At 50.3% G+C, this 27,167-nt stretch overlaps 3 protein-coding genes and 1 long non-coding RNA gene across 13 annotated transcripts; 1 reads left to right on the forward strand and 3 right to left on the reverse strand.

Annotated features, from left to right (window-relative positions):
* Positions 1-415: 415 nt before the first annotated feature.
* Positions 416-5,143, reverse strand: COX14 (cytochrome c oxidase assembly factor COX14). Of its 8 annotated transcripts, XM_065934449.1 has the most exons (4): positions 4,506-4,671; positions 3,907-4,001; positions 1,022-1,194; positions 416-817 (listed from the first exon to the last, which is right to left on the reverse strand). In XM_065934449.1, the coding sequence occupies exon 4, from the start codon at positions 807-809 to the stop codon at positions 636-638; it is 174 nt and encodes a 57-aa protein (XP_065790521.1). In that variant the 5' UTR covers positions 810-817; positions 1,022-1,194; positions 3,907-4,001; positions 4,506-4,671; the 3' UTR covers positions 416-635. The 8 variants fall into 8 exon arrangements, with proteins under 8 accessions (XP_065790521.1, XP_065790518.1, XP_065790516.1 ...); XM_065934446.1 differs by lacking the exons at positions 1,022-1,194; positions 3,907-4,001 and adding an exon at positions 4,686-4,975 and having other exon boundaries at positions 4,506-4,592; XM_065934444.1 differs by lacking the exons at positions 1,022-1,194; positions 3,907-4,001; positions 4,506-4,671 and adding exons at positions 2,046-2,153; positions 4,686-4,704.
* A 1,538-nt stretch (positions 5,144-6,681) lies between these two features.
* On the reverse strand, positions 6,682-12,340 carry GPD1 (glycerol-3-phosphate dehydrogenase 1). 2 transcript variants are annotated; one of them, XM_065934440.1, is made up of 8 exons: positions 12,143-12,297; positions 11,490-11,667; positions 10,597-10,737; positions 9,851-9,989; positions 9,499-9,611; positions 8,572-8,805; positions 8,244-8,350; positions 6,682-7,320 (listed from the first exon to the last, which is right to left on the reverse strand). In XM_065934440.1, the coding sequence occupies exons 1-8, from the start codon at positions 12,181-12,183 to the stop codon at positions 7,224-7,226; spliced, it is 1,050 nt and encodes a 349-aa protein (XP_065790512.1). In that variant the 5' UTR covers positions 12,184-12,297; the 3' UTR covers positions 6,682-7,223. The 2 variants fall into 2 exon arrangements, with proteins under 2 accessions (XP_065790512.1, XP_065790513.1); XM_065934441.1 differs by lacking the exon at positions 10,597-10,737 and having other exon boundaries at positions 12,143-12,340.
* LOC136167146 (uncharacterized) lies at positions 9,985-14,959 on the forward strand. Of its 2 annotated transcripts, none has more exons than XR_010663056.1 (4): positions 9,985-10,203; positions 10,938-11,040; positions 13,303-13,465; positions 13,661-14,959. It is a non-coding gene; the product is annotated as an uncharacterized lncRNA (long non-coding RNA). The 2 variants fall into 2 exon arrangements; XR_010663057.1 differs by lacking the exon at positions 9,985-10,203 and adding an exon at positions 10,706-10,820.
* A 131-nt stretch (positions 14,960-15,090) lies between these two features.
* Positions 15,091-27,167, reverse strand: SMARCD1 (SWI/SNF related, matrix associated, actin dependent regulator of chromatin, subfamily d, member 1). Its single transcript, XM_065934435.1, has 13 exons — positions 26,923-27,167; positions 26,071-26,258; positions 25,757-25,799; positions 25,540-25,662; positions 24,940-25,062; positions 23,777-23,893; positions 22,448-22,549; positions 21,989-22,150; positions 21,812-21,909; positions 20,278-20,413; positions 18,152-18,274; positions 16,932-17,033; positions 15,091-16,801 (listed from the first exon to the last, which is right to left on the reverse strand). Exons 1-13 carry the CDS (start codon positions 27,097-27,099, stop codon positions 16,748-16,750), a joined length of 1,548 nt encoding a protein of 515 aa, XP_065790507.1. The 5' UTR covers positions 27,100-27,167; the 3' UTR covers positions 15,091-16,747.

The raw sequence follows: 27,167 nt of genomic DNA on the forward strand, positions 1-27,167 counted from the left end.
CCTAAGGAGATAGACTGCATTACTACAGGCTGCCCAAAGCCCTTCACATTTTAAGAACTATCCCTCTTCTACTTCATGCAATTTTGATACAGCTACTAAACAAGGGCCTCTGCCTCCTTTGACACGTGTGGCCATGCTGACCAGAGAACCCCATTACTTGGACATAATAAGTGGTCCAGAAATGGCCCCTGACCAAAAAAGAGCTTTGTCTTTACAGAGTCTTCTCAGGGGATTTATACAGGTGCTGGGGCAGTCTTTTCATTGAGGTTATGAGAGGAGATTACTACTCCAAGAACTACTTAATAGGCAGAGCCCAAGATATGGAACTCTAGTCTGTGACTAGAAAATGGGTAGTCAAGGCCCCACCTCTGTGGTCTACACCCTATTCAAGTAAACAAAAGCACCAAGACACAGATATGGCAAAGTATTTTATGTCTATAGGTGTGCCTCACCCTCCCATTCCTGTTTTGATTCCATAGCCTCTCCAAACTGGCTGTACCAGAGAAAACATGGACATTTTCCAGAGTTTGAAAGCCAGTTAAGGCCCTGGTCCTCTTGACTCAGAAATGATTGCAGATGCAGTCTTTCCACAGCATGCCTCAGGCCTCTCTGCTCAAGGAAAAAAGCCCCCAGTTCTATAGGGCTCCTGAGGTCTTCTGTTCTTCTGCAGCCTGGCGCTGGGAGCTGCGCCGCTGGAAATAGTGGTAGGCTCGGACACTGCAGAGGTAGCCCCCGTACACAGTGAGGAGCATCATGGAGGTGGAGAAGGTCTTGTAGCCAATGTCAGCTAGTTGCTTAGCAGTTGGCATGTTGTCCCCTATAAAGACAGACTGGATTTAGACCCAAGGATAAGGCCTCATCTGCCCAGCCCCCTCCCCTGCTTATCTGGCAGCACTCTATTCTGAATAGCTCCTACTCACATGCAGAGTGGTAGCTGGTAAAGAATCCACCTGCAATGCAGGAGACCCCAGTTCAATTCCTGGGTTGGGAAGATCCCCTGGAGAAGGGATAGGCTACTCACTCCAGTTTTCTTGGGCTTCCCTGGTGGCTCAGCTGGTAAAGAATCTGCCTGCAATGCGGGAGACCTGGGTTCGAGACCTGGGTTCAATCCCTGGGTTGGGAAGATCCCGTGGAGGAGGGCATGACAGTCCACTGCAGTATCCTTGTCTGCAGAATCCCCATGGACAGCGGAACCTGACGGGTTACAGTCCATGGGGTCACAAAGAGTCGGATACGACTGAGCGACTAAGCACAGCACATACTCAGTATATTGTCGGGAACTCTTAAGAATCAAAAGGGCAAATGAAGTCTGCATAGAAGGTACAGAAACACAGCTCCAACCAGGTGCATATGAATGACACCACAGCTAACACTTGACCCTCCATGTTTATGGAATGAAGTGACTGGTATAGACCACCTAGAAATGTTCTTAACTGGTGCATTACTTTAGGCACACATCAGTTTTTCTGGCCAGTAAGGAATTAATGGAAATAGCCAGAGATTAAATGTTAGCAGTGTATTATTCTCTCAAGGAGGATCAAATAGGAGCCTTCTGGGCAATATAAAATTTGTTTTCCCATAAAATCATCTTATTTATGGCTCAGGTTCCCAGGTTGGTCTTCAAGCATCTGTTTAAACCACAGTATACTTGAAACAGTGCCAATAGTATGTTTATATTGTTTCAATTAGACAAAACCTTCTACAGCATTAATTCTAAGTCTCAAACATAAAACCAAGGACCTATCCCAAGGGCTAAAAATAAACTTACTGAAGCCCCAGTAAATTGTTAACTCACATTTGCTTGAAATAAATTACTTCTAATTTAAGTGTTCCCTGGATATTCTGAGCTAGGGAACAAGAGAAAGTTTAGAATGAGAATCTCTCATCTTGAACGAAATGTTCCTCAATCTGGGACTCTGCTTGAGAATTAAAAATCTGACTGCAGTTAGTGAGAATGGATTTCTTAAAAGTAAAGAATTTGAAAGGAGAGAAGTTCAGAATTAGCTGGTTGAGGGGATCTCGAGTAGGGCAAGATGTCTAATTACTTTTCAAAGTCAGTCCCATGAGTTGAACACTGCCTCTGAGCCAGTCCTTGAGGGTGGATCCCAGTACTGAGCTGAGGCACAGCTTCCTTGAATCATAATTCCAAGTGGCTATTGAAAGTAACATTAAATAAGGTCAGAGGAAGAAAACCAAATGGCACAGGGGCAAGATAAGAAAGGGCTGTTTTCAGGTTATTTGAAGTTTGAAAGGCCTCCAAGCTGTGAGACAGAAACACACACACAGCAGGACACTAAGGTCATAAGCTCCCAGCAGAGAGACTTGGCAGCCTTCAGGCTCCGCCTAACTTATTCTTTCTCATCCTATCCCCCATTACCCTGGCCAGACGCTAACCACTTATAGGACCACCTCTTCTCAGAGCTGGAGGAAGAAGGCTGGAAACAGGATGCTATATCTTGCCTAGAAGAGTGATAGAAGATCTACTGATGAATTTTCTAGAATCTCTTCTCCTGTCTGATCTAACCTGAGATTTCTATTTTCAAATTAACAAAAACTCTTTTCAGACCCTGTGCTAAAGCAGGGCAGTTTTTAGAAAAGGAGAACACAATGCAGAGTTTATTTTGGAAGTAGAACAAGGCTTATTAACTGGATGGGCTAGGGCAAAATTGATGTATCTGCAAGTTAACAACTGAAGAAACTTTATGGAGTGGGATACTGTTAATAGATAAGAGAAGAAACAGGTGTGTCTATATGTGTGTATGGGTATGGTGCTGGTGGCAGGAAGAGTCAGCCAAGATCATGAATTGGACATGTTCAAGTTAAGATGCTTAATGCAAAATTCACGTGATGATGTCTGTCAGGCACATGGATATGCAAATATGGAACAAATCCTGGGAAAGAGGCTAGGCTACAGATACATATGGAAATATCAAGTGACACCAAATTAAGAGGATAAAACCAAAGAGAGTGAAGTCTAGGGAACACCAGTTTGAAGAAAGAAAACAATTAGGGAAGGAAAACAGGAAATTCCAGAAACATGTGGAATGCTCTTTCATTTAACCACGACGATGGTTGAAAATCACTGCTCGATCAAGTCACTGCCACTAACAGAGGTATGCTTTATCTTTCGGGTGTACTGGGCCAGAATGAAAAAGGCCCATGAACCCCAACATGTCTATGCATTTTTCTAGGATAGAAAGAAACAGATGATTAGAAGGATCATAACCGCCTTTCACCCCAAAGATAGGAACCGATATTGTGATTTGCTGGTTAAGGGAATAGTAATGACAGTAGCAGCTTGTGAAGGTAACACAAGGTCAAGTAAATTCTAGTTTTGTTTTGCTTATTGATAAGGAGATTTGAATGTTTTCAGAGAAGAAGTTCAATTCAGTCACTCAGTCGGGTCCTAAGCTTTGCAACCCTACAGACTGCAGCACGCCAGCCTTCCCTGTCCATCACCAACTCCCAGAGAAGAAAAGAAGAAACTGAGTGAGTTTCTCACTAAACTGAGTGAGGTGGGTGGGATGGAATAAGGTCTAGGATGGCCCAGAGAAAGAGGAAATTAGAAATTCAAGTAGAAGGATTAACCCTGAAAATGAAAATTTTTGAGGTTAGCAGGAGAACCTTCTCATCTATGGGGCATCAGCTTTCTCAATAAAGTTAAGGGTCTGTTACAGGGTTAGACTGGTTTCAGGAAAAAAAAAAAAAAAAAGAAGAAGAACTATAATAAAAAATGACACAGGGGTGTAATCTATCTATTAAAAACCTTTTCAAATTGTGGCTCTTTTTTCTTTTTCTGACCCCCTGAACTTGGGAGAACCTCAAAGCTCAGATCTCTCTCCTCTGGAAAACTCATTTCCTCAAATGGGTCCATCCACGTCAGCTTAGATTTACTCACTTATCTACCTTTCACTCGGGCTACGTATGAAGGCTGCAGAGAAGGTGGCTTCAGTCCCAAAGGAGTTTATGGTTTGATGGGGATAAGCTGTGCATCCCAAATTCTGTTAGACAAAGTAGAAGACAGCGGTAACCAGAAGAGGCACTTTGAGACTTCAGACACAAAGTGAGGGCTGAAGAAAAGTTAGCAGAAAGGTGGAGACGGGCGAGCAACAGTCGTTAGAAGGACTGGGAGGATTTACGTCAGTGAAGAGGGAGGGGGAGACCATCCCAGGAATTGAAAGCAACAAAGGAGTGGAGTCAATTAATCGATAAACAGGAACGGGTGCCCCGGAAAGCTGCATTTCAGGCAACAGCGGACTACAAGATGAGAAAGGGTCAGAGTTACTAAAGTCAGAGCGTGGAGGACAAAACGCGCGGTGGAGTCAAGGCCTGACAGAAACCTACGGCCGCGAGGAGGATGCTGGGCAGGAAGCAACGCACGACACGCGGGAAACCTCAAGGACACCGAAGACTGGGCATGCGAGGCTGCGGTAAGCAAAGGCCGGCCCCAGCGAGCGCGCCTCAGCACACCAGCGGCCCGGGCTTCGGCCTGATACAGGGCGTACCTGGATGCTGCCGCTCCCTCCCGTCCGACCGAGGCCTCCAGCCTGCGCGACCTCCGAGCGTAGCCGAAAGCGGCACCCGGGACCAGACTAGTAAGGATAGTGACCCAGGAACAACACTGAACGCTGAGGCGCTATTGGTGCCGAACACCGCCCTTTCTCCCTCCCCCTCGCCCCGCTTACCCTCTAGAATTTGGCTCCCGACGAGGGTAGAGCCGGGCGCGTCAGACGCAGCAAAACCCCGCACAGGAAGGCGGGAGCCCGCGCCGGTCGCAGCTCTGATTGGTTGCCGCCTTTGAACGTCCGACTTCCGGGTCAGGCGCCTTTACTACGCATCCTCAGACTAGTCTTCCTCTCGGAGAGGCCCGTTGATTTCTGGGGGTTGTAGTCATTCTTCTCTAAGACAGGGTCTTTGGCGACCCAAGTTCTGGAACCAGAACTTTTAGGATACTCAGTCACCAGAGAAAAGGCGATTTTCTCTCCGACTTTGAGGAAACCAGCCAATCCTCAGCCTGTCGCGCAGTGACGTCTCCGGTAGCTAGGTAGGTTCTCTCGGAGTCAACCCTCTGGAGGGGACTGTGCGCCCCCTACAGATTGGAGCTGCCCTCTTCCCCGCCGCCGGCCCTTAAGCCCAGCTCAGGTAGGAATCCGACCCGCACCGCGAGGCTTGGGCCGCCCAGGACTGCGGCAGGTGTGGCCATTGGTGTGGGCGCAAGGGTCGCATTTCCGTAATGTTTCTGCCCCGTGTGTGACCTCCCCGCTTGCAGGCGGCGTGATATAGCCCCAAAGAAGCGCCCGGAAAGGATTGGGGGGATGCCACTTGGGGAAAGCGGGACTGCGTGGGCACCCCAGCAAGGGGCCGGGAGTGGCCGGGACAATCGAGGAAAGATTTCTTTTTTCCTTTTTCCTGTGGCATGTGTGAAAACATACGCATGTAGTGATGCACCACTGCACATGCACCGCCACGTGCAGTTAAGCGTCCTTGTCCAACTTGTTTCTGGAAAAACCAAATCGGCTTTTGGATAGGCAAAAAAATTTTTTGATAGGCAAGGAGGCCTGATTCAGAAGCCTCAGATTCAGTTAATGGTGGAGTGAACAAAAATAACCAAAGGTTTCTGACTCTCCAAGAGGGTCGCAGCTGCAGCCTAGGGAAGGAGCTGTCATTTTGTCCTGACTCTGACCTCCTGGAGAGGCAGTTTCTGGATGCAGTCAGCGCCCGACCTGGGCCCAGCTTCACTGCCTGACCCAGGAAGCTCGGCCCTTCATTGGTGAGGCTGACTCCTTCTCAAGCACCCGCCTGGTTCGTCCAGAAGTAAGGGAAGATTAACTTCATGCTGGCCAGAGCCACAGTGTGCCAGGCACGGCCACACAGGAAGCTGAGACCCTCTGCTGTAGTGACAGGAGCCCTCGGGCTCTATTTATAGCTGGGGCTCAAGCTGCTGACCTGGGACATTCCCCGGCTGCCATTCCAGCCTGGAGCAAGGCCACGGCAAAGCACAGACCTCTCCCTCCTCCTCTCACCCCAGGGGGTACTGTGGTTTGACTGTTTTTCCTCCTCCATGAGTTTCCCAGCTCCTGAGGTGCTGGAGAAGTCAATACCACATGAGAAGGCCTTCAGGTGACAAAGGAGAACTGACCTTGGAGTGTCAGGACCAAGATGGGGTCCTCCCTTACCCACTCTCTGGCCCCTGGGCCTCCAGGTACAGGTGCTGGTTAGCTGCCCTGGCTGCTCTACAGGTAGCTGAGAATTGGGTATAGGGTTTAGGAGGAGGTAAGGATCCAAGATGTCTTGGGGAGACAGCAGCAGGAGGGACCCAACTGACACCTCCCCCCACTAGAGCTCCCAAGGAGGGAGGCAGAGCAGTTACAAAGGTCACAGGGAGCAGGGTGATCTGAGTTTGCTATGAAAAGGTGTAGCTCTGTCAGCAGATTAAGTTCCTGCTCCCCAAAGAGGGTACTGGCAGGGAGGGTGAGAGAGGCTTGGAAAGGTCACGCATGGTGGGGAGGAGCTGGCAAAGAACTAGGAACCGGGAAGTCCCGAGGGAGAATGACAAGCCCCATGGCCAGAGATGCCAGCGTGGCAGCAACTCTGGTGCCAGGGTAGCCTGGGGGAGGGGGAAAGGGGAGATGACCAGAGGTTTCTGAGGACGCAGATGTTGCTAGGAGAAGCTAGAAGGCGGTTGTTTGAGATCTTTGTATTTTGTGAACAAACACTGAGAGATCCATTGATGCCCTGTGGGGCCTGGCAGAGGTCAGAGCAAAGGGGTCCCTGGAGCCCACATCAGCTCAAACGCCCAGACCCCTCCCTGCAGCCCTTGCCTCACCCTCTTGTAGCTGAGGCATGGGGACAAGAATTCTGGTCTGTGTGAGGCAGCACGAAGCCCTTGCCTTTCCTCCGTTTCCCTCCCCTCCTCCCCCCACAGGCCCAAAGCCGGCCACTCTGGGGCTGATTCTGCCCCTCTCACAGGACAGGGAGAAAGCTCCCCGTTTGGAGAGGGACTAGGCAACTCCATTTCTGGTGAGATATGATGGCCGAGAGGTGGTGGGCTGCTTCAGGATCTCCAGGCAGGAACCTGGGCCCTCAGCTTCCTGTCACTCAGTGAAAAGTTGAGAAGACGTTGCTCTGTGGGGAGTCCCGGAGATCCTGGGGGCCAGGCAACCCAAGCTTCTGCCTGTCTCCACTGGGATAAAGAGGCTGCCTGGCCTGGGCCTCAGGCCTGCTCACACATGTTCTGGATGATTCTGCAGGCAGCGGATGAACTCCGTCACTGGCAGGTTCTCGTAGCATATCTTGTACACAGCTGTGAACAGAGGGAACCTAGAATGGGGAAGGACAGAGCCAGCTTGGCCTCCAGACAAGCTCCCAGTCCTCCAGCCCGTAACCCTCTACTCCCTGCTCTCCCGCCTTCAAGCTCAAGCAGACCCTGGTTCTCAATTTCCAACTGCTAAGAATTTGAATTTCCTAGCCCTGGGTTTTAGGGTCAGGTTCTTATTGCCCTTCTCTCTATCATATTGAACTTGCCTGCGTGATTTCCTAGCATCAACTTTCTGTTCCAACTGGGCAAGCCACTTAACCCCTCTGAGCCTCACTATCATCAGCTGTAAAAGGGAGTCAGTATAACAAAGTAGTGAAGAAGTGATTATGAGTTATGTGAAGGTGCTCAGTAAATGCCAATTTCCTTCTTCCCAGGCTGCTCCTTTTACAAGAAGCTTTACCTGACCAGTCGTGAACTGATCTTCTGAGCTTGCTTCGAACTCTCTTGCTCTATGATTCTTTCTCAAATCAACAGAGCTCTGCTCTAATCACTGTCTTTGTGCTCCCTGAAAAGAAGACTGTCCTTGTCTTCACACCTCACCGCCCAGGACAGTATTCAGGGACAGAAGCGGTGGCCTCAAAGAAGTGGCTTAGACTGAGGGTGACGGACAGAGAGGCCGGACAGTCACAGAAGCTGATTCCTGTCCACCCACACAGCAGAGGACAGCGGGAGGCCATGTGACGCGTCCTAGCAATGTGGCATAAAGAGCACTAGACTGGAAAGAATTCAAAGACAATGCACTAGCTGGGGACAGTGGGCCCACCAGACCCTCTCCAGGCTCTTGGCTCTGTCTGTAAACATAAGACAACCTTTCCCTCTCTGCCCACTTCAAGGTGGGCAGTGAGGAGGGTTCAGGAAGATGATGAACGGGGAGAGCACTGCTGGCCGCGGTTCCCTCACGAGTGGGGCGGGGGCAGACACTTACTTATCCACCACGCCTTTGTGCTGGAGGATACTGTGCAGCTCCCGGGCTGTCTGGGGCCCCTGCAGCTTCTGTCCATTCAGCATCTCTTTCTCCAACTGCTCAATGGACTGTGAAGAAAATAGGACGGGCAGATGGAAATGGGAGAGGGGAGTTGTCAGTGTGAGATGGAGAGACGGAGGCTCCGGCAGGAGGTGGGTCTTAAGAGGAAAGAAATGGGAATGTTCACAACAATCTTAATGTTTGTACTCAAGAGATGCCACAAGCCAGGTTCCTCTGCCTTAACACCTACAGGGCCCAACCTCCCTGCTCCATTCTCCCCAGGGCCCACCTTTCCTGTGCGGGCGAAGGCCTCGGCCACCTTTCGGTTCCGCCCTCCATAGCAGGTAGTGATGAGGTCAGCAACACCGCAGCTCTCCAAGAAGGTGGCAGAGGACACGGAGCCGCTGCAGAAGAGCTTGGCGAAGGCGATCATCTCCATGAGTCCCAGTCGGATCACAGCCGCCTTGGTGTTGTCGCCAAAGCCCAGGCCATCACAGAAGCCAGCCCCCACAGCCACTATATTCTTTGAAGAGTGGAGTCATGGGTGAGAAAGGATCCCTCCCGCAGGCCCCACTTGGGACCCTCAGCACCTGCCTCGTGCTTCTTCCACCAGCCATGACATGCCCACTTCCTTCATAACGAAGGAAGATGTGTGGGCTCCTCAACTCCTTCCACTCTTGGTTTCCCCACTGGCTGCACTCCCTTCTTTTAGCTGCACTCCCTTCTTTTAGCCTGGACTTGTGCTTCCTGGCTCCCCAGCCCTGTGTTATACTTCATCCTTGAGGACTTTCCCTGAAAACTAGTCTACCTCGCCCACACATCCATGGCTGTTTTATGTCCCTGATAGCCATCCATAGCTCTGTCCAGGAGCCAGAGTTCTGGTCATCAGTCTGTCTAGGTGTCCTGGACATCTCATCTCCCGTTACCCTGGGTGCTCCACCAGGGCATCTCCTCTTCCCCGCCAGACCAGCCCTTTGAGCCAGGGATAGGGTGTCCCACAAGGGGCTACAGAGGAAAGAAAGAAGGGAGCCCAGAGTCTGAAGGTAAGCGCCTGCAGGCCTGAGTGATCCTGGCTTTGCCTCTGCAGTGCTTCCCATGTGTACTGTACTCAGGGAGGACGGGGGTGAGCACCTGGAGTCCCAGCAACATTGTGCAGCTAAGCTAGGCTTTCTTTCAGGACCTGCTCCCCACCCACACTGCCTCGTGCCCCTCTCACCTTTAAGGCCCCACAGATCTCTACTGTGTCCACCTCCTGCACCACCGTGACGCGGAAATTGGGTGTCTGCATCAACTCTTTCAGGAGCTGTCCGTGGGCCAGGTTCTTGCTACCTAAATTGGGGAGGGGGTAAGGCTTTAAGAAGGGGCTCTTGGTTCTTCTTCCCACACCTGCCCGAATCAGGACCTCCAACTGTTTCTGTAGGGGCGTCCAACCCCCCTCATCTCTAATGCCGGGGTCTTCTTCCTTCCCCTGCCTTATGGGGAGACGAGGGCCAGGTGGGCGGGGAATAGAGCACGGGGAGCGGGTATAACTGGAGTTGCGCCATGTATGTGGGTGGGTGGGGTCTCACCGATGGTTGTCTCACAGAACTTCTCCTCAGCCACCTCGTTGGCAATGTTGGCCCCCATCAGCACGCTCATGGGGATGCCAAGGTGCTCCCCAATCACTTCAGAGATGAGCTTCAGCCCCTTGGGGCCCTCGTCTACCCCCTGGGCACAGGATGGAGCTCAGCACAGGTGCCTTTTACCCCAGCTGAGGGCTTCCCACCCAGAAATCCTGCCCCTTCCAAATTCAGTGTTCGTCAAGTGTCCCTCCCCAAAGGTCCTCCCCTAGTCCAGCACAGCCAGAGCTTGCTGTGAGGAGAGCGGATAGCCTGTGAAAATGAAACCATCCGAAAATTCTCCCACAACCTACTTCTCCAAGGTAATGTATCCCGCCACACCCCTGAACACCCCACCCCTGAGTACTCCAAACCAACTTCCATCCTAGCCACTGCTCCAAACCAGCTGCCCTTCTCAGGTCCTCAAACCCAGCTCCTCAAACCAGCCTGCTTCTCATATCCCCTAAGCATCCCTCATACATCTAAATTCCCTAAGACATCTGCCTCCAAACTGACACCTTATCTACTCCCCAACCAACTTCCTCTTCCCAATGGCCCCCAGCATCTGTTTCTCAAGCCTCCCCAAAGCCAACTCTTCTCCTCTCTTCAGAAAATTCCTGGCCTACTTGTGCGGTTTTCTGTGTGTCTCACTTCACCAACCCTGAGCCCCACAGCAGGTGGCTGTACCCCCTTCCACAAGACGGTGTCTCTGGCACCTTAATAAGAGACACGCCAATGGTGTTGGCCTTCAGGTGGCCCTTGAGCTGATCACAGATCTTGCCGATGAACTGATGGGGCACCACAAAGATCAGGATGTCGGCATCCGCTGCAGCCTGGACCACATCAGGGACAGCCACCTGTGGGGGTGACCAGTGCTCATGGGCCTGACAGACTTCTTCTAGCCCCTGTGGAGCCCCATTCTGGAGATCTAGGAGCTAGAGTGAGGCTGGTGGGGAAGAAGGAAGGGTAGTTTTGGGGTTGAATCTGGAAGGGCTGAACCTGGAGGAGCAAGACACTCTATTCTCTCCCCCTCGCCATCATTTCTTCTATGCTTCAGCTGTCCTGGACTCTTGAGAACTCCTGGAAACCTCCTCCCAGCTGTCTCCTAGCCCTTGGCTGTGGGACAGTGAAGTCTGGTCTTGGCAGGAGGAAGAGGACAAGTAAGATTTCATCACCCTGCTCCTTAGGGCCCCCAGCTGGGAATGGAGAGCCACATGGGAGTAAGCCACATGGATTTGACCAAAGACCTTAAGTCCAAGGAGCAGTCTCCATGTCTGCTAATCACTCAGTGAATGAGTAACAGGATTAGAGCCCGAGGCAGGCACTACCTGAACCCCAAGTCTGGGAACCAGAGAACCTGCCTTTGGTTGTCATGGAGACCAACTTCCTCATCTTCTCCCCCTCCCTTTCCTCCTGGGAGCCCATGGGGCAAGGTGGAGATGCAGGGGTATGCATTCAGGTTGTCCTCAGTCCCAGGAAGTGCTCTGGGAGCTGTGCACGAGGACCCCCTGTGCCTGGAGGAGCCCTCCTGAGATGCTTCTTAGGTCCAGTGGCGCATGAAAAGGCCCCCTCACTTCCCTCTCCCTCTCCCCAGGGTGTTGGGGCTCACCACATTGGGGGGCAGCTTGTGCCCTGGCAGGTATTTGACATTCTCGTGCTCTGTGTTGATGATCTCTGTCAGCTTTCTGCCCCCGATGTCTTCCTCAAACACCCACATGGTCACCCGTGGGTCAAAGTGTGCCAGCTGGGCTGCATTGCCACCCACAATCTTGGCGATGGCTGAGCCCCTGGCGGGAGGGGGAGTGCAGAAAGTGGAGGAGTGAGGGGGGAACAGTGGCGGGGAGGGGGCAGTGCTCCACCTCGGGATATCACAGTGTCCACCTGACTGTTTACTTGCCACCTCCCTCGTCACCCCCTCTCCTGTGACACTGTCTCTCTAATGAGCAGGCAATAGAAAGGAGACTCAGTCTGTCTCCCTGACACTGCTGCTGAAGGGGGCCAGCTTTCTGATCTCCCAACACTGCGCCCCACCTCTGCCCACGCAGCTTTTCAGGCAGGGAGCACTCTGGAGGCTCCCTTCCTGTGGGGAATAGGTGCCACTGCCGAGAGGCAAGGGCCGGGAGGGGTCGGGGCGCCCTCTGTCCTAGTGGGGTCAGCGGGAGCCGGAGCACTTCCTGCTCACCAAGCCTCCGTCCCTGACTTCCGCAGACTTGAGGGAGCCCCCCCCTGCCCCCCAACACACTCCTTGACAGAGCTGCTTACCAGTTGCCAGAGCCTACAATGCAGACTTTCTTGCCGGTCATGGTGCTGCTTCTCTGCCTGAGCCGCCAGCTGGGTGCCACTCTCCCCAGCTCCCCTGCCGGCTGGGAGCATATAACTCCAACACACGTGGGTGCAGCCAAGCCCCACCCTCCAGGGGAGGGGAGGCGGGCACCGAGGGAGACAGAGAGTCTGGCAGGGCCAGGGAAAGGGGGGAAAAGGGGAGAGAGACAGGTGGGGAACAGGAATGGGGCACAGACCAGGCCCGCTTTTCCTTTTAGGTTTGCCAGCTGACAGTGCTGGCAAGCTTCTTCCCTTGGCTCCAGCCCAGGTCCTCACCCCCCTCCCTCCCTGCAATGGGCTCATCTTGAGGTCTGCCAAGAGCAAGCCCAGATAAGGAACAAGTGACCAGTCGCCTGCGCTCCCTTCTGTCCCCTAGCCCTGGAATAAACTGTATTCAGTCCCAGCAGCAGATACAGGCATGCTTGCTTTTCCAATGTAGGAATTGCCCCATGTGATCTCCCAGGACCCCCAAAACTGCGCTGCAGGTTTTAACCTCTGGCAGTGATGGGTCACGTGTCACAGGTCCCACTCTAGCTCCACTGCAGGGCTGTGCATGAGTGAGGTGGGTGGGTGTGAGCCCTTTTATGTAAGGTAGGACCCCATAGAAGGGGAGGGGAGGGGCTGCTTTGGGGGCAGCCAGAGGATAAGACCCCACTAGCCTGAGAAACAGAACCCACCAGTGGGCCTCTCCTCACCTGAATGCCTTCCAGAAAGGAGGGTAGGAAACGTTAAAAGTTGGACGCAAAGTGGTCCATAAGTCTTTTGCAGACTCTGGGCTTGAGGAGGACAGAAGGCAGGCAGCCCAAGTGTTCACTAGCCTTGAGAGGCACTGAGCTTCCTTCACTTCTCTCTTGGGTTTCCTAGCTGCTAACACGCCAGGGGCTCCTTCAGGTTAGTGGCTAGTTTGCAGAAGCCAGAAAGGGAAGGGAGGCAGGACATGGGGCAGCTGTGACCTCTGTGAGCCTTGTGGTCTCAGATGCTGTAACTGAGACTCAGTGGGGTGTGTGCTTTTGGGAGGAGGGAGAATGGAAGACACATTGAGTAGCTCAAGGCTCTGCGTTGCCCACAGCAATGTTTAAGCAGGGAGCTTCTGTTTCTAGGCTGATGTGGAGAGCGGGGCAAAGGCCCCTAACGCTCCAGCTGTCTGTGCACCTTGGCCTGGAAGGCAGACACCACTGTGTGCTCACGTGCTGACCTCCTGGCTTGGCCAACTGCTGAGTGGGTGTTTTCGTCCCCCTGGGCTCTTGCTGGCTGCAAACTGTGGTAAGCACTGGGCCAGAGGGGAGTCTGTGTGTAACCACTGAATCAGGGTCAGTGCCCCTGAGATCAAGACTGGGGAGAAATGGTTTTCTAAGTTCTAGGGACTGCCCTGGAAAAGCCCACCATACTCTGCTCCCATGGCCAGGGAGTTCCCTTACAGGGACATAAATGAAACCAGTAGCTGATTCTTTCTCTTAGGAACAAAATTAAGCCTACTACAGAGCCAGCTTCCTGCAGATTACTGTTATTGCACTGGCATTGAGAAAAAGGCACCAGTGCCAGGCTGCCAGCTGGGCGCTCCGATTATGGGTGATGAAGAGAAAGAATGCTTCTGTCCCTGGCACATAGGATGAGAACCCCAAAGAATGGATGTTTATGCATAAAATAACCTCCTGTCTTTGCCTAAATGCTTCCATCTCTCATTTTGTCCCTACCATCATTTTTAGTAGTATGGAGACAAAGAATTTGTTAATTTATATAGGAATGAAATGTGCAGAGATTCAGAATTGGCTTGTCACAGGAACTTATCTGTTACACAAGAGTTCTTTTCCCAAGAGCAAACTGTAGATTATTTGCTTGAAATTAATAATGGTTCATCAGCCATTCATTACACATGTAATTAGCCTGGGTGAAAACAGATGCCATTTCAATGTCCTTGACATCAATTTTTTCCACTCCAAGTTATCACCCACACACACTTCTCTCTGCTTTCCCTACACACATCTGATAAACCCCCACATTCCAGACTGGGAACCGTGGTTGTTATCCTTGTTGGATTTGATTGCACATAGGCAATACTTGAGTATTCACAACCACAGAGGCAAAGGTTAACTTTTTAGTTACAGTTTTGAAATATGGTTGCCTTCGTCTGGTGTCCTAAATCCCCTTCTTGGGTAGAACCAAGCTAGATAATGGCACAGAGGAGGAAAGGAAAGAGTCACCCAGTGGGACTCAAGCCTATTATGACGGCAACAAAGGCAGAATTTCCTGCTTCTGCTACTGGGAACAAATCCTGAGAGTGTTAACTCTGCCAGTGAGGGGTTAGCCATCTACAGTACAAGGATGATAGCAGAGCACATCCACGCCAGTCTTAAGAACTAAAATCTTACTCATGGTTGAGAAAGTGGAACCTTAAAGAGTGACAGGCACAGAGAAGACAAATGTCTCCAGCCCTGGCCCGTGTGCAGTTGGAAGCCCTGAGAACTCTAGAGGCTCAGGTTCATCGAGTGTATGGGATCACAGGTGCTCAAGGACAGTGCATTTGAGCCAGTGGGTGCCCTGGGGAGCGCAGAGGGCAAGGGAAAGGATGGCAGTGCCACTGTCTTGTCAGAACCTTCCTTAACAGGAACTGAGGATAGGACTCAGATGTAGTGATGAAGCCTGCTAATCTCAGCCAGCATCTGCCCTGCTTGGACCACTGGGGCTGACAGAACAAGCTCTAAGGTAAAACTTTGAGACCCATACGGTAGAAACCTTGTTTTTCACCATATCCCCAGTGCCTAGAACCGCAGATGGCACACAGCAGGTGCTCAATAAACACTTGTCAAATGAACAAACACCATGAGCATGGCTAACGGCATTGGAGAACACTCAGGGAAGAGCTCTCCATCAGTACAGAGGGGGACCCATTCTTCAGAAGATTCTTTTATTAAAACTGGGTGACATTGATAAGGGGGCAGTACAAAAAAAATTTTGGTCCATGAAAAAAAACATAATAGTTCAGTTAATAAAAAGAGTTATCTTCAACAGGGACACTGTAGGAGTGCTGAGCTTCCTTCTCATGGTTCCAGCCCCAGGGACAGAGGTTGTCCAGTGTCACTGTGGGGAGAACCTTTCAGGGAGGGGGGTAATTAACGACTGGAAGGAGAAGATGGGGAGAGAATCCTGCTGTCCCCAGTGTGGAACAGGCAGGGATACAGGGCTGGGGGGTGTGCTCGCAGGAGCCTGAGGAGGGGGTGGGGAAGCAGGGGCTTTGTCAGTTCTGCAGGTTTACAGCCCATGCTGAACGGAATTCCCCCTCTGTGCCCAGCTGTCTCCCACCCTGCTGTGTTGAGTCTGCGAGCCTGGGATATGCTAACTCGGGGGTGATACAACCTGGAAGAATTTGAGGCTCTCCTGGAAAGAAGCAAAACCATCTCAGTTCCAAGGGGCCAAGATCGCACAACAAGGTCCTGCTGCTACCTGAGGGGTCTGAAGCTTTGAGGGCGGGGGCTGGGGAGTCACAATCCTGTGAGGCAGGGAGAGGGAGGAGTCACAAACTCAAGTCAGAGCTCTCTGCAGCCCCAGGCGCGTTCACTCCTCAGTGCCCCAGCAGTCACCAGCGGGTGTCAACTGGGCAGACAGGGTACAGGAAGACAGGATGGCCCAGGGCTTTTACCCGTTTGATTGCAGGCCTGTTTCTCCATGAAAGGATGGGGGAGGGAGGGCGGAGTGAATGAATGAATCACACCTCCACGCTACAGCAGAAAGGAACAGCCTCCGCTGGCAATGACGGCACCCTAGGTGAGGTCCCTGGGGCTCTGACAGGGAAAGGCAAGATTCCCCCACCCGAATGCCCTTGGTCAGGACAGACAGGAGGGAATCCTCAACAGCAGCTACAAGGAGTGTGCTGGGAGGGAGCAATACTACGAGAACAAACTCTAATACTGATGTGGACCCCCTGTGAGAGAGGGGAGAAGCACTGAGACAGCAGGCCCATCTGGAGGGCTGCAGACTGACCTGGGGCTCAGTGGAGCCCGAGAGCCAGGGTTCCTTTAGTGCTAGAGGGCAACAAGTGAAGGGAGAGTTTGCTCCAAACCTGTGGAGGGAAGGAAAGAAACTGGATTCTGTTATCAGGACAGCCAAGATCAACTAGCTTATAGAGTGCCCCCAGGCCTGAGTCGTGGAGAAGGGGCTACCGCTCCCAACTCCCGGGTCTCTGAAGGGCAGGATCAGTGTAGCTGGTCCCCTTGAAGACCACTTGGCCTTAGGCCCAATCCATTCAATGCACTGATTACCACTACAGGTTCTCTCTCTAATACTATCTAGAGGTCCTATGCAGACCAGGGGAGGGGAGAGGCACACGGAAACTTTGTGGGGCAAAGGGAAGCTGGGGATAGGAAGGGGTGGGGTGGGAGAAGAGGCTAGCCGGTGTCACGCGAGACCCTCTTCATTCTGGTGTTGTCCTAGAACCGACAGCATCCCCTGGAAAGCCCTAAGCAAGACCAAGGCAGGTGCTCTGAGGCAGGCAGCACAGGGCCCAAATAAAGAAATCGGTGCAGCCACATCAGGGCTGTGGGAGAAGCCCTATGTATTTCGGATTCCCAGGGCTTGCTCTAATTCTTGTCGTCTCTGCTGCACCTAAGGAGAAAATAGTGGAGGGAATGGAGGATGAGACAAACCAGAAGTTGTTCTTGATACCACTGACCCCCACCAGGGTGCAGACCCCTTGCCTTTTTGTCAGTTTCTCCTCTGCACCCTAGGTGCCTACCTTGGAGTAGAAATATCGACACACAGCCTCCTGGGCCCAAGGCTGGAAGTAGAACTCTGCTCGGCGTTCCTCCTCTGGGTTACCCACCACATCAGTCATGGTCTGAGAGAGAATGGGAAGCAGGAGAGAGAGAACAGGGTTGTTTCCTTCCTTGTCATCTGCTGTGGACTGAACAGTGTTCCCTAAAAGATACTGAAATCCTAATCCCCCAGTACCTGTGAATGTGACCTTCTTTGGAAATAGGGTCTCTGCAGATGATCAAGTTAGGATAAGGTCCTTAGGGTGGGCCTAATCCAATGATGGGTATCTTTATAAAAAGGGGAAACTCAGACACAAGACAGACAGGTACAGAGGAAAGACAACGTGAACACACATGGAGAACACCATCTACAAACCAAGGAATACCTGAGGCGACTAAAAGCCAGGAGAGAGGCCTGGAACAGACTCTCCCTCCCCACCCTCGGAAGGAACCAAACCCTGCTGACACCGTGACTTCAGGCTCTAGCCTCCAGAACTGTGAGACCATCCATTTCCCTTGTTTAAGCCACTGGGGCTGTGGTACTCTACTACGGCAGCCCTAGCAAACCACTAAAACAGCACTCCAAGTCACCCACCCTGTGGACAAGTCCCTGCCTTGTTCAGGGATCCTTCCTGGCACCCCCGTCCCCTGCTCCTCTGGTCAGGCTGACTGCAGTCACCACAGGACAGGCGAGAACTGAGGGCACGTCTCACATACTGTGCTCATTCCTACCTTCCTGCCTGAGCTTGCGATGCTCCTCTCTGGGAGCACTTCTCAGAGAGCACCCCTCTCTCTCTCAAATCCCAAATTCTCCAGAAAGCCTTTCCAAGCTATCCTAGCCTCACCAATCTCCCTTCTCTTTTGTTTTATCTTATTGGTTCTGGTGAAATTCTGATAATGTCGTACATGATTTACTACTTTTAAAATCCCATTAGTCTGGTTTCTCAAACAGAATATATGCTACTTTGAAAGCAGAGACAGAGTTTTCCACTCTGTATCCCCTACAACATGGCGCACAGTGACAGCACACAGTAAATACTAGATAAACACTTGATGGTTTCATCTCCATTTCCCTACTAGAACACACTAAAGAAAGTCTGGCCCCTTACTTCTCCCTGGCTCTCCACCACATGCTACAGACATACAGTAAACACGTGCCTCATGGACCCAAGTCTCTTTGCACCTGTCCCAGGTTCTCTACCTTGAGGTCCCGGCACTGGGACTGAAGCCAGTCATTGATGAAACCCTGAGGGTCTCTGGCAAAGCTCAGCATGAACTCCCGCTGGGTCTTCAGCTGATTGATAGTTTCTATTGTCTCGTGGATCTGAAAGGAAGAAGGAAAGGAACCTCATGACATTTCCACGTTGGGGAAATGCAAAGTTAAGTGGCAGGCAGTATATGACTTCTCCTTGTGCCACTCCCAACCAAGGAACAGAATGCAGTCCCAAAATGGCCCTGCTGCCCAGGGCCCCCACCTGCTCTGGCACTTGGCACTGTGTCTCTGTCTATCGTCCATGAGTGAAGTTTTCCTTACAGTCTGCACCATGTCCACTGTAGATGACGCTACATGGGAAATTTTTAATCCACAGCACAAATGGGTCTGGAAACTCTCAGGTAGAAAAGGAGTGGTACACAGGGCTGTCTCTGTAGCTATGGTCCGTGGGTTTTGTGTTTTGTTGGCTGATACTCCCTGCTCTTCCTGGCAATTTCATCTACTTGTATGTTTTCCAGCACCACTGACAGGGTAATGAGTCCCCAGGCTGCAGATCACAGTCCATTTTCTAAACTCCTACCAATGTATCTGCTTGACACCTCAAGGCACCTTAAACTCCCCAAAACAAAATCACTACCTTCTCCCAAGACTTGCTTCTCCTGCTCCCAATCTGAATGACTACAACTGCACATTCCAGCTGAAAACCTGGAGGTCTTCATAACACCTCTTCTCCCTCACACCTCACCCCACCATCTGCATCTAGTGTCTAGATCCCTACAATTCCACCTCAACACCTTCCAAACCTACCTACTCACGTCTGTCCTCACGATCAGTACCGTAAGGTTAGGCCCTTAACATATGTCATGTGCATTACTGCACCATCCCCCACCTGGGTTTCCTTCCCGCAGATCTGCCCCCCTTACAGTTCACTTCCCACCGTCCTGCCAGTGAGCGTTCTAAATACAAACAGCACCAGGCCCTCCCATTCTCAGGACAAAGTACAAACCAGTTTACCCTGCCTCAAAGTGGTTTTAGGACTAGGTTCCTGCTTCCCTCTCCAGTTTCTTCTCCCCGGCACCCCGAGCTTTATCTAACACAGTGAAGAGCTTGTATTTCTTCAACATGCCAGGTTCTCTGCTCATCTTTGGGCCTTCATATACCCTGCTCCCTCTTTCTGGAATGTCCTCTGCCCCCACGCTCTTAAGTACCATCATCCTTTCTCCCCTTTTGTTGACTCCCATCAGTTCAGTTCAGTTGCTCAGTCATGTCTGACTCTTTGTGACCCCATGGGCTACAGCACACCAGGCCTTCCTGTCCATCAGCAACTCCAGGAGCTTGCTCAAATTCATGTCCATTGAGTCGGTGATGCCATCCAACCATCTCATCCTCTGTCATCCCCTTCTTCTGCCTTCAATCTTTCCCTGCATCAGGGTCTTTTCCAATGAGTTGGTTCTTTGCATCAGGTGGCCAAAGTATTGGGAGTTTCAGCTTCACCATCAGTCCTTCCAATGAATATTCAGGACTGATTTCCTTTAGGATTGACTGGTTTGATCTCCTTGCAGTCCAAGGGACTTTCAAGAGTCTTCACCAATACTACAGTTCAAAAGCATCCATTCTTCTGTGCTCAGCTTTCTTTATAGTCCAACTCCCATGTTGACTCCCATGTCCTTCAAGATTAGGTTGGGGCATCACCTCTTCCAAGAAAGCCTTCCTGTTTTCCTTTGTGTTCCCAGAGCCTTTCTGGCTTTACTTGCCTGGACTATGTCTAATAATGTTCATGGTAATAACAATAGAAGCAACAGCCACCATTTGCCTTTATGTGCCAGATACAAGGTCATGTCTTCACATACATTGTCTCATTTAATCCTCATAACAACTTTAGAAAAATAGGCATTATGGTCTCTATTTCACAAATCAGAAACTGAGGCTCAAAACTATTAAGAGGTATAGTTAAGAATCAGAACTTATGTGTGTCTGGCTCCAACCAGCACCAAACAAAGTGCCTAGCATATACTGGGTGTCAATACATTTTGAACGAATATCAAAAATCAAAGAAGCTAAGAAGCTGTGATAGAGGGCTAGCGACACCCAACTATCCAGGCCACGGTCCCTACCTTGTTGTCTAGAGTAGCAATCTCCTGCTGGCTGGCAGTAGACAGCAGAAAAGAATTCATCTGGGTCTTCAAGGTATCATCCACTTCCACATCAATGTCATAACAAGCTGTCTTTTTCTGATCATTCGGGTCAACACTGAGGAGGAAATCAAGGGGGCCTGGTAAAGAGCTTGTTCCCTAAGACCTAATCACACAAGTCTTAGACTGAAGGTCAAGGGGTTGACTGCAAAAGGGTACCAGAGACCTTGTTGGTGTGACAGAAATGCTCTGTACTCTTCCTGTGGTGGTAGGTATAGGATGTGCACATTTGCCAAAAATCATCAGATTTTAAATGGGTATAATATATTGCATATAAGCCTCAGTAATAATGGTAAAAAGCCAAATGGTACAAAAGATATCCAATGAAAAGTAAGCTTCTCCCTCCCCACAAAGAAACCATTGCTACAGTATCTTTTCACTTATTAAACTTAAATTGACTCTGAAAATACATTCAAATAAATACACACCACACACAATAAAATGTGGCCTAAATTTAATCACATGAATATAGGACAAACTAGCTTTCACTGACCCAGTGTATAGGTTGTAGGAATTACTATCAGCTGAGTGATGACGATTCAGGGTCTAGTGAAAGAAAAGCTTTACTGGAGTTAACATGGAATAAGGGAAAGAGGGCAAAGACTACATAGAGCCAGAAGACATGGTGCTTTGAGGAGAAAGTGCCTTCTTTCACTCTGTATCTGCCTAGACATGCCTTGTTCATCCATCTTCTGAACAGAAAAGCAGATAGAGGTAATGGAGTTGGAGTCTTAGACTGGAATGTCCTACCACCCAGAGAAAAGACAGGAGTTCATAAGTGATGAGCTGGTAAATTCTAACAACTGATTCTCCAAAAGAGAAAAAGAACAACAATAAGAAAAAGCCCTGACTTGGAGCATTTGCTAATTTCTGTGTTTTAAATATTCTCAACATGGTTGATTTCAAGATGCCAACATTTTATCACTGATCAAGGAATTGGGAAGGGATGTGCAGTAACACATCATTAGATAGCATTTCCACCACACAGACACAATAGACAGCAGTAACTTCGAAAACACAAACCCCAGTATGTGTCAGTTGCTCAGTCGTGTCTGACTCTTTGAGACTCCATGGACTGTAACCGGCCCGGATCCTCTGTCCATGGAATTCTCCAGGCAAGAATACTGGAGTGGGTTGCCATTCTCTTCTCCAGGTGATTTTCCTGACTCAGGGATTGAACCTGGGTCTCCTGCACTGCAGGCAGATTCTTTACCATCTGAACCACCAGGGAAGCCCAAACACCAGTAAACCAATATAATAACTCAGAAATGATGACTTTTTGAGTACATTTACACTTATTTTTTATATAATGTATTTAATCGCAAGTTTATATAATCCTAAATAATGACTCTGTTTAACAACCTGCTTATAAGTTTTCTAAAAATTCTGAGAACTGACTTGTGCAGGTGGTACAAGCCAGCTCCAGCACACCACTGCCTCGCATACACATGCTTACCTGATGACATGATTAATGATAATGGGCTCAGGTGGCATAAGCAAGGCATGGAGCCGTTGGGGAATCTCTGAAAACTTCATACGCTGAGACTCAAAGATCTATGGGAAAGAGGAGAAGCAGCTAAGAGTACAACTAGTGCTGCAATGGACTTGAGAAAAGAATGGAAACTTTTCTTACCTGCTGGAGGTACTTGTCACAAATGACAAACTCCCGCTCATGTGGGTCTTGGAGCTTGTGTGTCTTAATATATTGCCACAGTGCTTGAATGATCACCGGACGGGTCTGGGTGTGAATGCCCAGGAGACGAGCCAGACGAGGGTCTAATTTAAACTGAGGAGGCTGGAGAGAACGAGGATATAGGGATGAAGCCAGTGAGCTGAGTCTATGTGCTATTATGGGGCACTTGGTGTGGCCATACATTCATGCCATTCAACAGGCATTCATGTTGTGCTTTCTCTGGAGCAGAAAAACACTAAGGGGAACTCAGAAATGACTAAGACCCTACCCCTTAAAGATATTTAGGGAGCTAACAGTCTGATGGCAAATTACCTGCAACTAGACTTAAACTGCCTTTACATGTCAGACTGCTGATGGGTGGGGCTGAAGGCTGGGCCTCTGCACGGCAGCACAGCGTACCTGGTAATCCAGCATCAGCAGGACAGTACATCGTACATTCACATCTCCCGGCCGCTTCACCTGGAAGCCATCCGTCTCCTGGGTAGTGGCGGTCCTGTGCCACTACAGAGAGGAAGATGTCAGGGGGTGCTCTCCCAGAGGAAGAGCTGGGGTGGGAGGGAAGAGCTTCTGTAATGACTGAATTTTCAACTTTGATTAATGAGGCTGCTGGAGAAGAGCAACAGCATGAGACATTTTAAAAAACTGCATATGACTTTGAGATTCTTGTCTATAAGTAGACGTACATTTTAATTCTGATTGCTCAGGGTCACATTTAAATTAGCCTGTATTTTCAGTGATTTTATCCACAAAATGGATAATATACATGTGTACAGTAAAATAACATAGCTATCATCTACTGAGTACTTACTATGTGCCAGAGTATTCTAGGACATGTACTTGGATTATCGCATTGAATCCCCACAACATTCATATGAGAAAGGCATGATTTAACCTATTTTACAGATGAGAAAACTAATGCTTAAAAGAATGAAGCAAGCTGCTCAAGGTCAACAGCCAATAAGTGGTGGAGCTGTTATCTGAGCTCTGGGGTGTTGGATTCCACAGTCCACATTCTTAGGCACTATGCTCTACTGCTATAAAGTTAAGTTAAATATGTTTACAAATTTCTATTGATTCTGTGACTTACTTCCCTTATTAGATGGTAAAGACCTTCCCATGTTTCTTAGTGGTTGAGGTTAAGGGGCTGCGGCTACACTGGCAAAGAAAGGAGCAGGTTAAGTTCACTTGGAGTGCTGGACCACCTCATTCTGGTTTTGACTGTATCACAAAGAACACTGTTGCTAACATGGTCTTTAGAACACCATGTTATCAGGCATTATAATAAAGAATTTTTGATGATTTGGAATGTGAATCTAAACAAAGCAGGAACCAAAAGCAAGGAGCAGATCTGTAAAAGTGGCCTTGGTAAGGACTAAATCCTATTAATGAACCCCCTTAAACACAGCACTTGTTACCAGGAAAAAAGATGAACGGCGTGTGGATAGCTACATCTCACCATTCCTGGCATGTATAAAAAGCCTCCATTAGACTTTCTCTTGAGAGTGGGAGCAGCAATCAAGATAATTAAATTTAAAAGGTGGGACAAGTCAGACTAAGAATTCTTGGGTCCAAACAGCACCAAAACCAAACAGCTAGTGCCACCTGGAGGCCAATGTACAAACTGCACTGGAGGAACACGACCCCCCTCTCCCTAGACATTAAAGTTTAGCTCCCAAGTCCATCATCCTCTACTGATAAAGTCAAGGTCTAGAGGACAGTACTACTCACTTCTACCAGATGATTGTCTGGTCCATACAGGTCTTTGTCCAGTTCGATCACCAAGGATTTAAAAAAAGAAGAAAACTTCCTCTTTTGTTTAGTGGCATCATATTTGGACAAAGCTGACTAGAAAAGAGAGATGAGACGTCGTGTTAGAAAAAGCCAGAATTCCCCAAAACAAAGTCACGTGAACAAGGAACCCACAAAAGCAATGGGAAAAAAACTCAAAAATGTCTTCTGAGTGTATCTTAGGAGATGGCAAGGTAGGTGTCTATTTTGCAGTAGCAACAGGACCCTGAAGAAGCAGCCTATAACATGTATAGGGTCATTGCTTTGCCCACCTCTTTTTCCCAAGGGAAATGATGCGTTAAGCCAAACCTTTACACATAATAAATCAAGTCTGGACAGAAAAAATTCTGACTCTAGAGGGGAAATGAATCAGGTAATAAGCAACCAGAACAAAAACAGCTTTATTTGGATGACATGACACCACTGGCAGATGGACTGGACCTATATAGAGAAAACAGAGGCTCTGACATTGACCCCTGGTTCTCCTGAAAAATGCTTTCATACTGGCTTGCCTGTGAACAGCTAAAAATAGAGAGCCAGAGAGTATAAGGAAATGGCAGGTGAGCTTCTCCAAGGAGCTTCTGGAGTGGGAAGTTTGGGGGCTATCATGTGGAAGCTGACGTTCCCCATGAAGCAACAAAGAGCCTGCCAGAGAAATCAATCCCACATAAACTGCAAGCTGTTTCCAATAGGAGCTGGGAAGACGGAGAGGCCACAGCAGAAATCTAAGGACCTCAAGGACTCAGGGAAGAAAGCATGGCCCAAATGTTAAGTGCAAATTCACTTGGTTTAAAAGAAAATAAATAACTGAAAAATCTGCTGATACTGCCAAGTCCAATGGCTAGCAGCATCAGGGGAGAGGTAAACAACAAATCAAATCCCAGGACAATAAGGTTCTCGAAGTGATACCACAGGGAGGGCCAAGCTGTGGGAGCCAGACACAAAGATCCATTGTCTGTTAGTGCGGGGAACACAGTGACCCTCTCCCTGCTGTTCCCAACAGGAGCCGTAAGCACCAGTCAGGCTTCCTGCCAACCAGACAATACTGCTTGTTCCCAGAAGCTCCCACCCTAGATGCCAACCACAGTGGACCTTGAACTCACATCCTCCAGGAGCCGTCCTTCTACCCGAAGTTCCCAGGAAGCCACCGTCCCTTCCCCATCCTCAGCATCTGACTTAGCCGGATTGAAAGTGTTAGAAATGAAAATTCGCAGCTTCCGTTTTTGCTGAGGAAGGCAGAAACAGGATTGACAGTGGGGCTTCAGTGGTTTGATGTTGAAGACAAGGGTCTCCCCAAACCCGACAACGACTCCTAACAGACTGGCTTACTGTCTACGCAGCCCCTGGGGTGGTTGGATGGAGATTCCAAAGAGAAGAGGAGCACAAGCCACTGGCCTGAGTGCAAATGCGTTCACCAGGATGTCAGGAAGACAGTCATGCAAGATGCCAGGTTCCCAAGGTGGCTGAGCAGTTATAGCAAAAACACCAACAGGGTATATTTCTGGTGCAAGAAATATCAAAAGCCCCTCCCCCTTTGCTGGTCTGTTCTTACGCTTCTAATGTAATTCTCAGTTCGTAGGCGGAAGAGATGTAATTTAAATGCCAAGGAAAGCTGTGCTATGCCTTTGATTTCTCATCCTGAGCCTGCTGAAGGTTCCCGAGTCCTCTCCTTTGGCTCTCTGCCTAGTACACTCCTGTGTTACCTTGATGGGACGTTTCAAGGCCTCCTGGATATCTAGCCGTTTCCTCATGATAGTCTGGTCCAGTTTCCTTTCAAAAGCCAAGAGATCCATATAGGCCTGGGATTCTGGTACCAGTTCACGAATCTTAGGAACAGAAAGATATCATTGGGATCTAAGGCTGACCATCTCTACTCTCAAACTCATCACACCCTCAAGAAGGCCTATAGCCTGGACTCACCCTTTGAGGTAGAATTTTGTCAGCCATCTTCTTTTTTTTTGCACTGTTTGGAATAAATACTGTTATCAGGTTGGGATGGGACTAGCCAGAACATGAAGACAGGCTGTCAGCACCTCCATTTATAGTAAAGTGAAGGAACTGCAAAGCTTGTCTCAAATCAAAGACACCCGCGCCCCTAACAAACACGAAGCAATTATTTCAAGAATGAGCACTGTCTGCTGACACAGCACTGCCACTTCTCTGCTCAGGTACTCCCAGCACCTGCGTCCTCACAGGCCTCCTCCCTCCCTCCCTCCACCCTGGGATCATCTTACTTGTGGTTCCGATTTTGGACCGCCTGCTGCTGGACCTGCTGGATCTGCTGAGGCGCAGGTCTCTTGCGGGACTGGTCCATCCCTGACTGGGCCAGGCCAGGTCGGACTGAAGGGTTCCCCCCATAGCCAGGGGGTCCCATGGAAGGTCCCTGAGGTGTCATTCGGCTGCCTGGTAGCATACCTGGTCTCTACAGAGGGGAGAGGACCTAGAGATGTCATGGCTTCCCCTGCAAATCCCACCAAGAAAGGGAAAGTGGGGGAGGCCTGAGTTCTTTGAATGAAACAAGGCAGGGGGGTGGGGTGGAGCACAATGGTGGGGCGGGAGGAGAGCCCTCTACCTCTCTGACATCCAAGTAATTGGAACTTCCTCTGCTCCAGCCCTGATTCCACAGAATATAGCCCCAAAGCAAAGACAGCCAGACTATACTCAAATTCTCCCCTAGTTTGTATCTGGCACCCTGGACATCTCTTCTAGTCCCACATTTACTCAGAGAGTACTGTCAGGCACTATCTCCTCAGAAGCCGACCTCAATTTGCCAGCTACACCTGTGTTCCTCTGGGCACTGGAGCTGCCTGGGCCATTTGCACTCAAGGTCTCACAGGCCCACGTTTGGCCTCACTTCGTCCACCCCGGTTTTGCATCCTGACTCCCCAAGAAAACAATGCCTCTAGGAGCGGGTGGGGATGCTAACAGCCTCCCTTCCCTTCCCCGCACCGTCTCCCCCTACCACAACTCGGCGCCCGAATCCCTCTCAGGCGCGTCCCTCCTCCTCCTCCCCCCACCCCTGTCACTCCCAGGCCCCCGCTCGGCCCCGCCCCCGGCCCGCGCGCCCCTCCTCCTGCCCCACTCACCGGATAGGCCGCTCCAGGCATCGGGGAGCGGTATAGCCCTTGACCCGGCGCCGGGCCCATTCGCACCGGAGGCCCCGGTGTCCCGCCCGGGCCCAGGGCAGCCGCCGCGCCCGCCCCTCCTGAGGCTCCGGCGCCGCCACTCGGAGCCACAGACTGGAAACCCGCCCGGGCCGCCATCTTTCCCGGAGCCGCTGCTGCAGCTGCACAAAGAACCGGAACCGGAACTCCCCCCGCCCCCCCGCGCG

The sequence above is a fragment of the Muntiacus reevesi genome, chromosome 4 (assembly GCF_963930625.1).
Source record: "Muntiacus reevesi chromosome 4, mMunRee1.1, whole genome shotgun sequence".
NCBI classification, from domain to species: Eukaryota; Metazoa; Chordata; class Mammalia; order Artiodactyla; family Cervidae; genus Muntiacus; species Muntiacus reevesi.

Coding starts and splice junctions, on each gene's coding strand:
- SMARCD1 (XM_065934435.1), bottom strand. CDS start 27,099: ATGGCGGCCCGGGCGGGTTTCCAGTCTGTGGCTCCGAGTGGCGGCGCC. Junction 18,275..20,277: donor TTGCTACTCTAGACAACAAG/GTAGGGACCGTG, acceptor TCTTCCTTTCAG/ATCCACGAGACAATAGAAAC. Junction 17,034..18,151: donor CCCAGTGCCGGGACCTCAAG/GTAGAGAACCTG, acceptor ATTCTCTCTCAG/ACCATGACTGATGTGGTGGG.
- GPD1 (XM_065934440.1), bottom strand. CDS start 12,183: ATGACCGGCAAGAAAGTCTGCATTGTAGGCTCTGGCAACTG. Junction 9,990..10,596: donor TTGGCGTGTCTCTTATTAAG/GTGCCAGAGACA, acceptor TCCTGTGCCCAG/GGGGTAGACGAGGGCCCCAA. Junction 7,321..8,243: donor CACAAAGGCGTGGTGGATAA/GTAAGTGTCTGC, acceptor TCCCCATTCTAG/GTTCCCTCTGTTCACAGCTG.